The sequence below is a fragment of the Amblyomma americanum genome, chromosome 2 (assembly GCF_052857255.1).
Source record: "Amblyomma americanum isolate KBUSLIRL-KWMA chromosome 2, ASM5285725v1, whole genome shotgun sequence".
NCBI classification, from domain to species: domain Eukaryota; kingdom Metazoa; phylum Arthropoda; class Arachnida; order Ixodida; family Ixodidae; genus Amblyomma; species Amblyomma americanum.
The window spans coordinates 76671107-76684336 of NC_135498.1; the positions used below are offsets into that span (position 1 = coordinate 76671107).

General features: G+C 47.0%; 1 protein-coding gene across 1 annotated transcript in view; it reads left to right on the plus strand.

Annotated features, from left to right (window-relative positions):
- The window catches only part of LOC144119809 (uncharacterized), a 36640-nt gene that overhangs the window by 20633 nt on the left and 2777 nt on the right, over positions 1-13230 (plus strand). The window contains exons 8-13 of the mRNA XM_077652346.1: positions 1582-1701; positions 2607-2723; positions 4466-4546; positions 6110-6208; positions 7284-7488; positions 12478-12639. Coding sequence (XP_077508472.1) covers positions 1582-1701; positions 2607-2723; positions 4466-4546; positions 6110-6208; positions 7284-7488; positions 12478-12639 — 784 coding nt within the window. The remainder of the gene's footprint in view (positions 1-1581; positions 1702-2606; positions 2724-4465; positions 4547-6109; positions 6209-7283; positions 7489-12477; positions 12640-13230) is intronic.

Here is a 13230-nt window from a genome sequence, read left to right on the forward strand (position 1 = left end):
ACCTCAAGGCTGCACCTCAAGGCTGCACCTTGGGTGGATGCTAATAAGTAATTACCGCCTTGTTATTATTTAAATTAGTATAGCTGGGGCCCCAAATCACTGATGCGTATCTAGCGTTTTAAACAACTCGAGTTTTAGAGATGCAAGAGCAATGAAGAAATTGCGGCGAAGGTAGCCTAACATGCTGTTAGTGTTGTGAATTATGGTACTGACACAGAGCGACAAGAAAGACAGGGAGATAATTGAGTGCCGCGGTAGTTATAAGGCGTGGATGTCTCGAGTACAGTATTTTTTTATGTATGTGCTAGGTGTAGATTAGACGCGGGAAGCACATAAAACATGATCAAGAAGAGTAAGCTACATTAGCCATAAGGTATATAATTCAGATATAGAAGTGAGATCATTTCAGAAGAGTATGCTACATTAGCCATAGGCTATATAATTCAGATATAGAAGTGAGATCATTTTCTAGAGCACGGACGTCGTTAATGATATTAATTTTATATCAAAGTAAGCAGCGATCAGTGCATAAATGAATGTTAGAAGATACGCAACTAGGTAGGCCGTTAATATAAAAACAGTAAACAAAAAATGGCATAATACAGATACCCGGGGCACGCCAGAGAGGACGAAGCTCAACGGGGAAATAGCATTGTTAGCAGTTACGAACTGAAAACGCTTACGAAGGAAATATTTACCCAGGATAAAATGGTGTAATGAAGGCTTAGTTTTCTTATATTAAGAATTTAGGAAGACGTTATTGCATATTTTTTAAACGCTTTCGCGAAGTCAAGAAACATGAACTTCGCTAGTGAGCGACGATCAAGACTAAACTGAAGTTGTCGTCAGAGAAAAGGCAAGGAGGTGGTTTCTTGATGCTTACAGGGTATGCGACAAAACTGCTTACGGGAGCTCATACCCAACAAGTCTGTAAAAAAGCATTTTTACTTAAGAAGCAGTTTATGAACGCATTTTGTTCATATATTTTAATATTTCACTACAACAATCAATATATGCGCAGACCACCTAACGGCAGTCGCATTTTTTTTTTGCTATTAACGTTTTTGCTATCGTCAAAAGCGCTCCCCATTGGAAAGGAAGAAGCACATGCGCTGCTTGTTCACATGTATCCTATCTGAGAGCATACTTATTAAGTCAATCTAAATAATACGCTCATTAGCGGCTTCTAACCATCGTCAATATTTCTATACCATACTATGAGGCGGACTGGGCAGAAGATGGCTTAATTATGCTTGAATGAGTTCAGAAAACTTCGGCCTCATGGTTGTCGCGTCAGATTCTGTCACGTCAACGCCTCCTCTTTCTCTGTCCCAGCTCTCTCTCTCCTCAGCATTATTTAGTGACACTATCTACCCGTTATTCACTTCCCAAATAAGCAGGATAATATATAACTCTGTCATAGATGTCAGAAGCGCAATAAAACTGCAAAACGGTACACCAGCGGATCGTTTAAGGAGAGGTAACGGCATATTCTCGATCAGTCAAGCTAAAACTAATTGGATGATATCGGAGTGTGTGGGAGGTTACACTCGAGTAATGCAGGGAATGCCCCCCTTTCAGGAGGTACACCACCATCCAGAAGGACCTCCTCATCGGCATCGCCCTGACTGCCAGCGTCGGCTCCATCACCAGCTTCCACGGGAACGACAGCAACATCGTCCTGAGCAAGTACTACGGCACGTAAGTCTGTCCTTCGCACTTATCATAGTGTTCCGCACAATTGCATGTGCACATGATTCTAGAGAAGGAAGGATGTGCTGCATAGAGAAGCAATACGTACTCACGTTCACAACAGCCGAGAACAAAATGTTTAAACGACATGCTTAGCAAGAATAAACGCGCTTGTTCGGACTGATTGCCCGGTTGACGAATAACTCTTCGCTTTCTTCATCTGGAGCTCGGAAAAAAATGTTCGGTACTATCAAGCAGAATATCAATGTGGTCTTCACCACACATCACGGCGTCTTGTGGTAAACAAGCCCAGCTGCACAGTAATCCATAACGCTACAGGACAATTGTCGCGTACGAGTATTGTTTCGTGCTCGCCAAGCAGTTTCCGATATCATTACACTTGCTCGTATTGTGTGTGGATCAGTGTGGCATCACAAACGAGCTAGTTGCTTCGTTCGTAGCCAATGAAAAAAAAAAAACAGGGCACGAGGAACAAATATATTGCTAATAATGTTTTTTTCGTGTGGTAGCAAACAGCTAGATATGATTTAATTATTGCTCAAACTTCAGGCAACAGTCGGAAGTACAAGACAAACTCAGAAGCAGCCGCACTGCCGTAACTCCACTATAATTTTTATTTTCTATGAGCTCTCTGCCAATTCGTTCGGAGTGATTTACTCTCTGCGTCCATACGCATCTTTTGGTTTCGCCAAAAAGCGTTTCGTGGCACTTTCAATAACTATGCAGTTGAACATTGCTTTTCACCAGTAAAAGCCCACCAACCAATGTGCGCATTGCTCTAGGTAAGATGTGAGACTACCCCGGAAATCGTAGGAACCACACATCTGTGTATTGACTTATTAACAGCATCTTTTAACTACGGGCTTGAACAAACTGCTTCCCTTCGCACGCAGCAACGGCGACCGCAAGGAGCTGACTCTGACGCGGTGGCTCCTGGTCACCTTGCCAGTCGTGGTCAGCGCTGTTGCCTTCGCCTGGAGTCTCCTCATGATGGGCTACTTGGAACGCTAGTGAGACGCGAATCGCTTCCACCGCACCAATTTTAAACAATGTCACTCCAGAATCAACTTTTTTTTATCCTCTTTTTGCTGTTGAATTCCCTTACCCATGATAATGTATTTCATTGAGATGGATGCATTCGAGAAGAAATTTCAGCTCGCTGGATTTCTGGCCTCTAAACGCACTGTTAGTGTACAGGCAAAACAATCTGCTCCCCAAAGACTGGGCTTTTTCCGGGGATTATAAACGGAACGTGCACTGGTCGACAAGAAGAGAAGTAGCCTGTAGCCCAGACCCACGGGCCCGTAAATCCCACATCGGTAAGTTCCTGACCTAGATTCTTAAGCCCCAGACTATGTATAGATCGATAAGAAGCACAGCTGAAGACAATCCTTCTTGTTAGAACGTTAGTCAACGGACGGAGGATTTCTTCCTTTCCCTTGCTGAAGTCCGCGTTTTCGAAACCAAATTTTGTCCTCACTTCTATCTCACAAACTGTAACGTCATTCGAGAACTCGGTTGTGCAAAGGCGAGGGCAAATGTAATTGCAACTTTTATTTACGGCCACCCGCATTGCATTTGCCTTGAAGAAACCAGAAATTTTGTTCCGATTGCATATATTTTTAGGAGTGCAGAAATTGAATCCCCCCCCCCCTTTTCTGAGCTTGTGCTTTCTTCTTTCGTGCGTTTTTTATCTTGTTCTCAGAACTCGATAGTTGCCCCGTAGGAAAGCGTAAACTGACATTATCTGGCGCTTTTGCTTACATGGTATGGCCTCCCTGGCATGCAGGTGGCTTCAACATGTGCTATGATGCTACCTGGCGCACTTGCGCAGGCACTTGCATATTCCTTTTCCATGCCTCGCTGTTCTTAACATTTCTTTAGTAATTGTCATTTAACAATAAATCTCAACCTTTGCTGCTCAAGGAGTCCAACCACTGTATACTAGGGTTGCCTGAATATGTATAAAAGGATGCCAGCAACGCGTGCTCCGAGTCATGGCAGAAGCGTCAAAAAAAGACGACGCAGGGTTATAATGACGTCTTTTATGAACACGTCTATGAACACGTTGACCGCCTAATTACTTTTTTTTTACTGGTCGATGGTAGGCTTGTGGCTTGCCGGAGCAACATCGCAAAGCTATCAGGACAGCTGTCTCAATTTTCTGCCCTCACAATTTATTTGCTTGAGACAAACACATTCAGGTATTAGGAATGTAGAGAGATGGTCTAAGTCTGGATAGTCTAATGAATAAACATTAACACATTATGTCAAAGAAAAAGGGCAAATTGAAGGCACGTGTGCCCAGAGGCTATCGGAAACCAGTCGCGCTAGTTACAGGCTAAGGCGCTTTTCTTCTCAGACCGAAAGAAAATACGGCTGCGTCAATGGGATTACCATTAGAGCAATGAGATTGACTTATTTCGTCTCACGGCTAACGCAATCTATGTGTGCATAGCCCAAAGCAAACCAAGAATCTTCTTCTGCTTCCTCGTCAAAATTTGCAGTTCTGTTCTGCACGGGGTATTTGTTGATTGAATACAGTGTCTGCAGAAGTCTGCCACCGTTAAGATATTCCTGAAAAGCACTTAGCTGTACGTTTATTCAGCGGACAAACTGAACTAAACAAGTAAAATCTTGCGGGGTCTATTTGATCTAGTCCGCGTTTCCAAATCCGGCAATGCTTTAATGCGAGGCCGCACTGCACAGCCCAAAGCAAAAAAGTGTTCATAATTGAATTCTCTCCACCCAGCGATGCTGACGAAGACGAGGACGCCAGGTACGCTATCAACCATGCTCTCAAGCACAAGTACTACGAGATCAACGCCTTCAGGTAAGCGGCACCTGGCCGTGGCATCAAAAACTTTGACAATACGATAACCGAGCATTTGGTATCTGCTCCAAGGCTAAGGTTTATAAGAATTCGTATTGTTGGATCGTGCCTGGATGGTAGCTGGTTGTTCACGCAGTATAAATATTGTGCATATATATTTCACCATACCACGGCAGCATGCTTTTTAGCAATCTTAGAGGAGCACTTGAATTTCATTAAAAGCTCTAAATTTCTAACGTGAGGGGGACCGCCGTCCTAAGCTTTCAAGCTCTTACTGGCGTTAGCTTTACGGTCTTCTTTCAGTTGAAAACTGGTCTATGTGTGTCCAAAGCATCCACCTTTCAGCGGCCCTAGCGAATCAAAGCAGGTCGGGGCCCCTACCTGGTACTCTCTGGACCCGGAAGGTGCCTCCTCCTGAGCGCCCTCGAGCGGCTGCACCTCTGGGCGACCATTAGTAAAAATGCATCTCCACCAACCAGCCTCCCCCCACTCTTTACCTTAAGGAACCTCCACCCACGACCCATCCACCCATCTAGAAGCACCCACCCAGCAGAATCCCACAGCTAATTCAAATTCATAGGCATAGTCTGGAGGGGCTAATGTAAAAGTGAAATATAGCACCAGTGTGGATGTCACATTATGTCGTACGATCGCCTGTGCATTATTTTGTTCGAAAAGAAAAGAAACCATATGCTTTAAAGACTAAATGTTACGAAGGCCGTACGAGTACGTGATGTCCTTCGTGAACGGCTTCTAGTATGTGCGTTGCTGTTGTGTTCCGAGTTATTCGCAATGTACACTTGCAACAAATGCCTTATGTGCTTGATATTACGAAGGTCTGGCTTGCCTTCACAGGTAGCTGCACTAAGTCACTGAATGACTAAATCACAATAGTTGCTTGGTAAAAGTAATGACACGATATGCCCCGGTGACTGGAATACCTTTTCCACCGCCAGCTGCGCGCACTACAAAAAAAAAGCTCGCACAAAAAAGTTACTGCCTCTATATTGCAGGGCGTGCACTTCTCCACTGTCCAATGCTACCTCCCCTCTCATCTTTGTTTGGAAGCACCGCCGGCCGTGTCCAATGGCATCCGGTTGCACTTCGTGCCATGACATGCTAGACCAGAAGATAGCGAACTCTTGCCCTTCGCACACGTGATAAAGAAAAAAAAACTGGTTAATTCTCTTTATCTCAAGGTGTTAACCTTTCCAGCTTCAAAAGTTATGCATTTCATAACATTGAGCTGAGTGCACCCCTAATGCTCTAACACGATTCGTCATAGCATAGCGATTGCCACATGCCGCTGGTTAAAGCGCGCATATCAGAACACCTGCTCGGCATGCATTGAAGAGAATGCAGCCGGTTGTTACTGACGTTTCCAGTATTTGGAACGCTGTCTTCTGCGGTCGTCGCGAGACTCGGAGCACTGTACTTACGGCTTCATAAAATATTATGCTATGTGGTATGTCTGCACGCGTTTGTCGTTCGTCTCCTTGCATGAAAACTGAGTTCCGAAGCACACACGCCTTCAGAATGTGTGCTTCACAACGTGTTTCGCAGCTTGAGAGACTTCCTTATCCTGATCATGACGGTGGCCTGGTGCATCAGCAAGTTCGCGTACGCCCACGAGGAGACGCTGACGGAAGACCGGGTCTTGCAGTAAGCAACCTGCCTTGCGCTTTGCTTCTCTTCGAACGTGTCTTGGAATGAAGGAATAAAAAAATAAAGAGAAATAATGACACAGCATAACACCCGTAAACTAGTCCTCTTAAGACGTTTCCCGTTAAATCCATTCCTCTTTGCTATTTCTCTGCCCAAGCGGCAAGCAAGACCCAAGGAGTGCCTGTTCCCATATTTTTCCTGTGTAATTCCCGAGGCTACTGATGCACGACTTTACAATCGAGGCACACTATCACAGGACTCGGTCAAAAAATTCCGCATGATACCATGTCATGAATACTGTGCGGGATGAGGCTTCTTCCCGGTTGGGCTCCTTATAACAGTTTTGGCTGCGAAACAACCGTAGAGCAAACCGGTCTTAAGGTTGTCGGAGTGCATTACAAGAGAAGGCAACCGTAGCAGGGGTCGGGGATACGGTGGCCGCAGAGGACAGGATTAATTGGAGAGATATGGGAGAGGCATTTGCCTTGCACTGGGCGTAGTCAGGCTGATGATGAAGAAGATGATGATGATGGTCGTGGTGGTTATACGTACGCCGGAAACTTGGGAAGGGGGACGTGGAAAGGAGGTTGTGCTAACCCTCTGCGGCGCCATCATGATGCTGCCGAGAACGCTTGCGTATTAAGAGGAACGAAATGTTAAGTGACTAGGTGCTGCTTTCGGCGCTATTTATGTGGTTTTATATTTTGTACTTCTAAGCACCTTGACCTCAAAAACGTTGTAGACGTGCTCATTTTCTTTTTAGTGCTACATCGGCCATAATTGTATTTCTAAGAAACCCCATGATACGAGAAAATTATTGTCGCCAAATTAGTACGCTATGCATTTGGTCCGTATAGAGAAGTAGCCTATCAGTAGGCATTTACGTAATGGCTGCCGCCACGGTTAGCAAGAACGCGGACAGGGCATGCATGGGATTGTGGCTGCCGATTTCCCTCTGGGGTCAGTATATTAACTTTCTGCTTTTACGTCTTAACTACTAGTAACGGCCCCTCGATTAATCGTGTATTATGCACGCCTGAAACGCGTCGTGTCACTTTGTGCACATGCCCAGCGCTCCCACAAGCATGCTGGTGGGCGAAGCTCTGTTCGTGGCCCTGTTCGCACTGCCGGGCGAGCCGCTCGCGCGCTGTGCTGGGTCGGCCGACGGCCACTCCTCCCCCGGCAGGCTGGCCAGCTGGAGTCGCCTGGCGTCCACCATGCCCTGGGGCGTGCTCATCGTCTGCGGGGGCGTCCACAGCATGCTGATCGCCGCCAGGGTACGCTCCGTCCTGTCCCGCTGCTTGGAATTCTCGCGAACAACCAAAAAGCATGGGCAGTTATAAAATCCGCACTCGACTCTCTCCCTCTTTACACAGGGGTCGAGTGCACAGGTGTCAATAATAATTGGTTTGTGGGGAAAGGAAATGGCGCAGTATCTGTCTCATATATCGTTGGACACCTGAACCGCGCTGTAAGGGAAGGGATAAAGGAGGGAGTGAAAGAAGAAAGGAAGAAAGGTGCAGTAGTGGAGGGCTCCGGAATAATTTCGACCACCTGGGGATCATTAACGTGCACTGACATCGCACAGCACACGGGCAACTTAGCGTTTCGCCTCCATAGAAACGCAGCCGAGTCAATGCAGAAACTCATTCTAGGCTTTGCAGCCCACATTTTCGTGGACTCAATGTTGTGTCCGCGCCGCAGAGCTGATCTGAATAACTGTTCGCAGATTCAAGCTTGCCTCGACACCAATAAATAGCATGTGTGTGTTTATAAGCGTACAGCCATAGGTGTGTGCAGAGACTGGGGGAGGGGCAAAGGGGAAAGTGCCCCTCTCCCCCCTAACAGACATGGGGAATGGGCGCAAATTTTGTATCACATTATTCTCTGCTACCCAGAAGAGATGAGCAGGTGCTACCATGAACTTTAACCTTCCTTTAAGGAGGAACCTGTGCACACCTATGCGTACAGAATATACATGTACAAGTACTGCGTGTACAGTGCACGCATGGCTGCGCTGTAGGATGAGTCATCTGTTTTTTTTTTAATTAAGGTGAGTTCTGAAGAGAAAAATGATGACAAGAAAAGTGTTAGACAAAAAAAAGAAGAAAGCAGCCTGGACAGAATACACGGCACCGCCTGTGTCTTGGCTAATCCCCCGCGGTGGGTACGCGCTATTTTTCCCTCGAAATCAGCAACTTTACTACAGGGTCCAGTTTTTGTGGCACCTCCTGTGAAAAGAACAGCAGAGAAAAGGTGCGGTAATCCGCCTTAATTAGCAGCGCGTTCGGAGAAAACACATTTCGGCAGCAGCAGCAGCAGCGTTTCGCGGGTGTACCTGTTTCTTTTTCTTTTTGCGTCCATCGAGATGCGGGCCTCTGCGGCCGGTATCGAACGGCCCTCATCCAGCTCGGCAACACATTCTCAGCAGCCGAAATCCAAAGCCACTGAGCTGAGGGGAACATGTAAACAGATTACATTTAATATACCGTCAGACCAAGGGTAGTCGTGCGGCAGTACTCCCTTCCCTTACAAAAATGGTCTATAGGCAGTCCAGAGACTTCTTATAGACTCTGTTGCCTTCCTATAGATATTTCTTTTGTCTATTCATAGTCTATACACTGTCTATAGGCAAGTCTACTAAAAGTGCATTGCCATAAATTTATTGTCTCTAGACTGTCTATACGATTGGTATTGCCTACAGACTGTTCTCTAGGGTTTGTTTATAGAGAGTCTATAAACTTTGTAGACAGAAGTCTATTGACAGTCTGTAAACTGTCTAAAGAAATTTTTGTAAGGCCTCAGCCTCTTGCAGCCGTGCCGCCGTACTCCCTTCAGCCATATGTCTCCTTAAATCGAGCTTCCGAATAGCCTGCTTCGATGCTGTCGACATTTAGGGCATAGAAGACCAACTGCTTCCGTTGGGGTGCGAGTTCTTTCGGTCGCTTCACGCAATCTAACGTTCATTTGACTTCATAACCTCGTAAGTCTCGCGGTAATATTGACAGGCGAGTCACCATAATCATAAATCCTTGACGGCCGCGGTGTCCCTCACCATAACCGCATGTGTGTGTGACGTATTATCGGTCTCGGACGTAATTTATCAAGGCCTGGCGATCAGCACCGCATGCTGTTCTCTTCCTACGCAATCATTACTGCTGGTTAATAGCAACAGCTCGTCCGTAACGCTGGTCACGTGGGCAACAGCACCTCTACACGTTGGTTCCCCATGCACATGGCAGAATGATATATTGCGCCAGAAACTGAGAGGAGTTGCAGGCTCATAATATCCTCTGGATTTTGTTAGACAACGGAAACTATGTCAGGCAATGCGGTGTTCGTTTAATTTTTTGCCTCTTAGGACTCAATAACTGCACTTACTGTGCTCCTGGAAGCAAGAGTTGGATTAGTGGGCTAAGGCTGCAGACATAAAGGTGACTTCTTTACACGGACAGCTTGGCAACAGACATTCCTCAGATGAAAAATGCCGTATAATAGACAGCTATGAAGCTCCTGTAGAGGCATGTACGCCGTTATACTTGTCGTTTACCTGCTGATGAGTAAGGTCACGGCTGCACAAAAGTAAGAAACTGAGAAGTTCCGTTCATGAACCCAAGCTTCCCAGGTAGTCAGCCCTATATTGAAAATGTATTGCTAAAGGCCGGTCCTACAAAGGGCCAGAGTAAAACCATCCATTTCCAATATTGGGCTGATTACCTGTGCTGCTTCGGAAGGAACAAAAAAAATGGAACTGGTAAAGAACGACGCATCTGGTAGGCTAGGCGAATTCTACATGTTCCACTGGTCAAGTGAGCTTTGTTTTAGCTTCAATTTATCTTACCAGCTTTCATAAAGGGCGCAAGTAAACGTTAGCAATAGGCACTGTCTATTTTATTCTTCTTGCATCATGCCCAACTCAGCATGTTTAGACTGCGCTGTTAGAGCTGAGAATAGTTATTTGTGGCCACGCAGACCAACCTTACTTTCCCGCTGCATAGCGGTACAAGTATTTCCGCAAGCAACTGGCAAAGAGACTTCTAAGCAGAACGCATCAGTCCCGGAGCGGATACCAAAGCGAGCTAACATTTGAACTGCGCAATAATTTACATGCGCACGTTACGCGCCCTCTACCGGGCCATATTTGAATGTCAATACCCTGAGGGCGTTATTAATCGAGTATGCCTTGAGCGGCATCGATAACGTGATTAATGGTTTCCACTTAGCAGGACCACCGACGCGAAAGCATGAATCGCGTTAATTGCACTCAATGTGGACCAACACCGTGTATACAAATATAGGGGGCGCTCGCAGACGCCGGAGGCGGGTGGCGGTATCGTCTGCACCGTCGTCTGCTACGGTGCGCAGTTCGCTTTCGTTCACTTACCATGACGTTTGAGAACTCCTTTTCAGGGAGATGTTTAGACTGTCTAATTTGAACGGATGTATAAGTGGGCTAATGTAGCGCACGCGGTGGCATTTCGGCCTCCACGGGAATCTTGTGCGATTCGGAGCAAATACCCAGCTGGTAGAGGGTTTGTTGGGGATATATCCGGGTTCACAACACACGTTTATCGTCCCATTTTTTAAAGAGAAAGCTTCAAAACTGCATTGCATACTTTGTCACACTGTTCTTCAAAGCACTCGCCAGCTGTTAACGAGGACTGCCTCCGTGAGCACACTGCGAAACGAGAAAAAAATGAAGGTAACGTATTTTACAAGTGTTTCTACGGGTCGCGCTCCCGGCCGGTATCCCTAGCCGGGGGAGACACCCGCGCACACGGATCGTGGTGTTTTAAAAATACGTCACCCTTGAAACAGACATGACTGTAACTGAATTGCTCTAAAGTAACTTTAGTACCTTAATTACTTTTGTCGGCAAACGGTAATGATTTTTTTTCGGTATAGTAATTAAGCAGTGTAAGGAATTACTTTGGGGCGGTAATTTCGCAGCAAGATCAATTAGTTTCGTTCAAACTGCTTTAATTGAAATTCCCCACTGCTGTTCGTATAGGCAAAGTTTTGGTGCCTTGTAGGCCCGGTAGGGCGCCTCTAAGTCAGGCATGACGTGCTGCAAGCCTGGGCCAGCGTTGGGGATCGGCAAGTAGAGGCAGAATTAAGTTTAGGACTGTGCGGGCGATACCGCCGGTGTCCTCTGGACTGAAGTCGGATCGCTGCCTGCGTATGATTGGATGGGCAGATAGGAATGCACGTCTCTCGAGAACCCCCCAAGCAGCAAGGTGTAAGGCGCCGAATGGGCAGTAACGCACGTCGGAGTTCAAAGCTAGTCAGGAGCACGCGGAAGCTCTCCCAAGGTTACTTCGGCTAAGGGCACAGATGCGCTTCCGCTCGTTGCCGCGGGAAGTGGAGGGGAACAAACAGAAATGTGCATGTAGTAACGGCCAACGGACACGTGTAAAAGTGATCATATCCCTTTGTTCTCTCCCTTTTCTATCTCTCCCTGCGTTCCCCTTTCCACGTGTAGGGTAGCATACCGGGCGCTGCCTAGTTAACCTCCATGCCTTTCCGTCTTTCTCTCTCTCTCTCTCTTGAGCTGAGTTTTTTAGTTGTTACTGCACCTTGGAAAAAGCAGCCCAAAAAGAGGACGGACGTAGAAAGAACAAACACTACAAGAAAATGTGCATGGCGCGAACTTTACCTAGTGCAGGCTGCCGAGGTCTATTCCTGGGACCACCGAAGCAATCTTCTTCGGCGGCTTCAACCAGTGCAGGCAGCTTCGAGCAGCAAGGCGTTGGGTTCGCCTCTAGTTTCTGTTTTGAGTGCAATGAAAGCGACGAGTGTTCGGCCATGCTTCTGTTTTCTTCTTTTGTTGGCATTCTTATGTTGGTAATGGACCATTATATTCATGACTAAAGGAACAGGGAACCGTTAGCTGGAATGGAATTTGGCGGGAAGACCAAAGAATGTGCGCGCCCGGTATATCCGAAATATTCAGTTTCATCACTACCTTAAAATGTATTTTCAAGTCGTTAATTGCGGACGCATTACGTTGACGCGGTCATTAAGGCAAGACAATTACAGCGGAAATGCGTGTTTCGAGCGCAAAATGATAATCATCATCCACAGCACCAGCACTGCCATCACCATGATTTCTGGTAGGTGGCATGACAGGAATGCATTCTGCAGCTGATTCAGCGAAAGTGAATCAGACGCGTTTTTGTTTGTTTTTGTTTGTTTGTTTGTTTGTTTGTTTGTTTGTTTCGCAACGTTCTGCGCGGGCGTCCAGTTCGATATGCGCGTACTCGCAGGTGTCCGGCTTCTCGGCGCTGGCGGGCAGCGTGGTCCGGAGGATGAGCAACCTGGACCCGGTGACCAACCAGCTGGTCCTGACCGTGGCCGCCTCCCTGCTCACCGAGGTTATCAGCAGCACCACCACGGCGGCGCTGCTCGTGCCCATCGCCGTCTCGCTGGTACGAGTCTCTCCTGCAGCTCGCAGCTGGCGTTCATACAGTGCGCGGCCCCGCACAACGGAGAGCTGCCTCATCCCAAGCAGCCCTCCTTCGAGCACTTGGAACAATCCCCCCCCCCCCCCCCTGTTGTGTCCAGTTTGCAGTGACCGTGATTCCTCGTGTGTCCTTTCCAACTTCATTACGACTGTGATGCGAACGGAACATGCGAACAATGATAACAGTACGACGGAAACTTTCTCGACCACTACGGAGCGTTTCAGAAAGGAGGTTTTCAGGCAACCTTGGATTAACGCTTGCCCTCGGCTGGATGGTTCATGGTTTGAGAAGCTGGTAAAACGCATATGTTTTTTTGAGCTATACGAGGTATTCAAGTGACGTCACCAGCCTCACTTTGAAGCGTTGAGTTGCAAATGGGGGCGCGATTGGTGCTGCCGCCACATCAATCATCGGAGAACTAGTCTGCCCATGCACACTCATTCTAGCGAGCTTAACAAGTACGTCGTTTCTATTGTTTTCCTGGTTTTGTTTCCCGTGTAGCTAGCCTCGTTCTCTGGGGACGGCTGGTGTATCGCGTTGATTGATTGATTGATT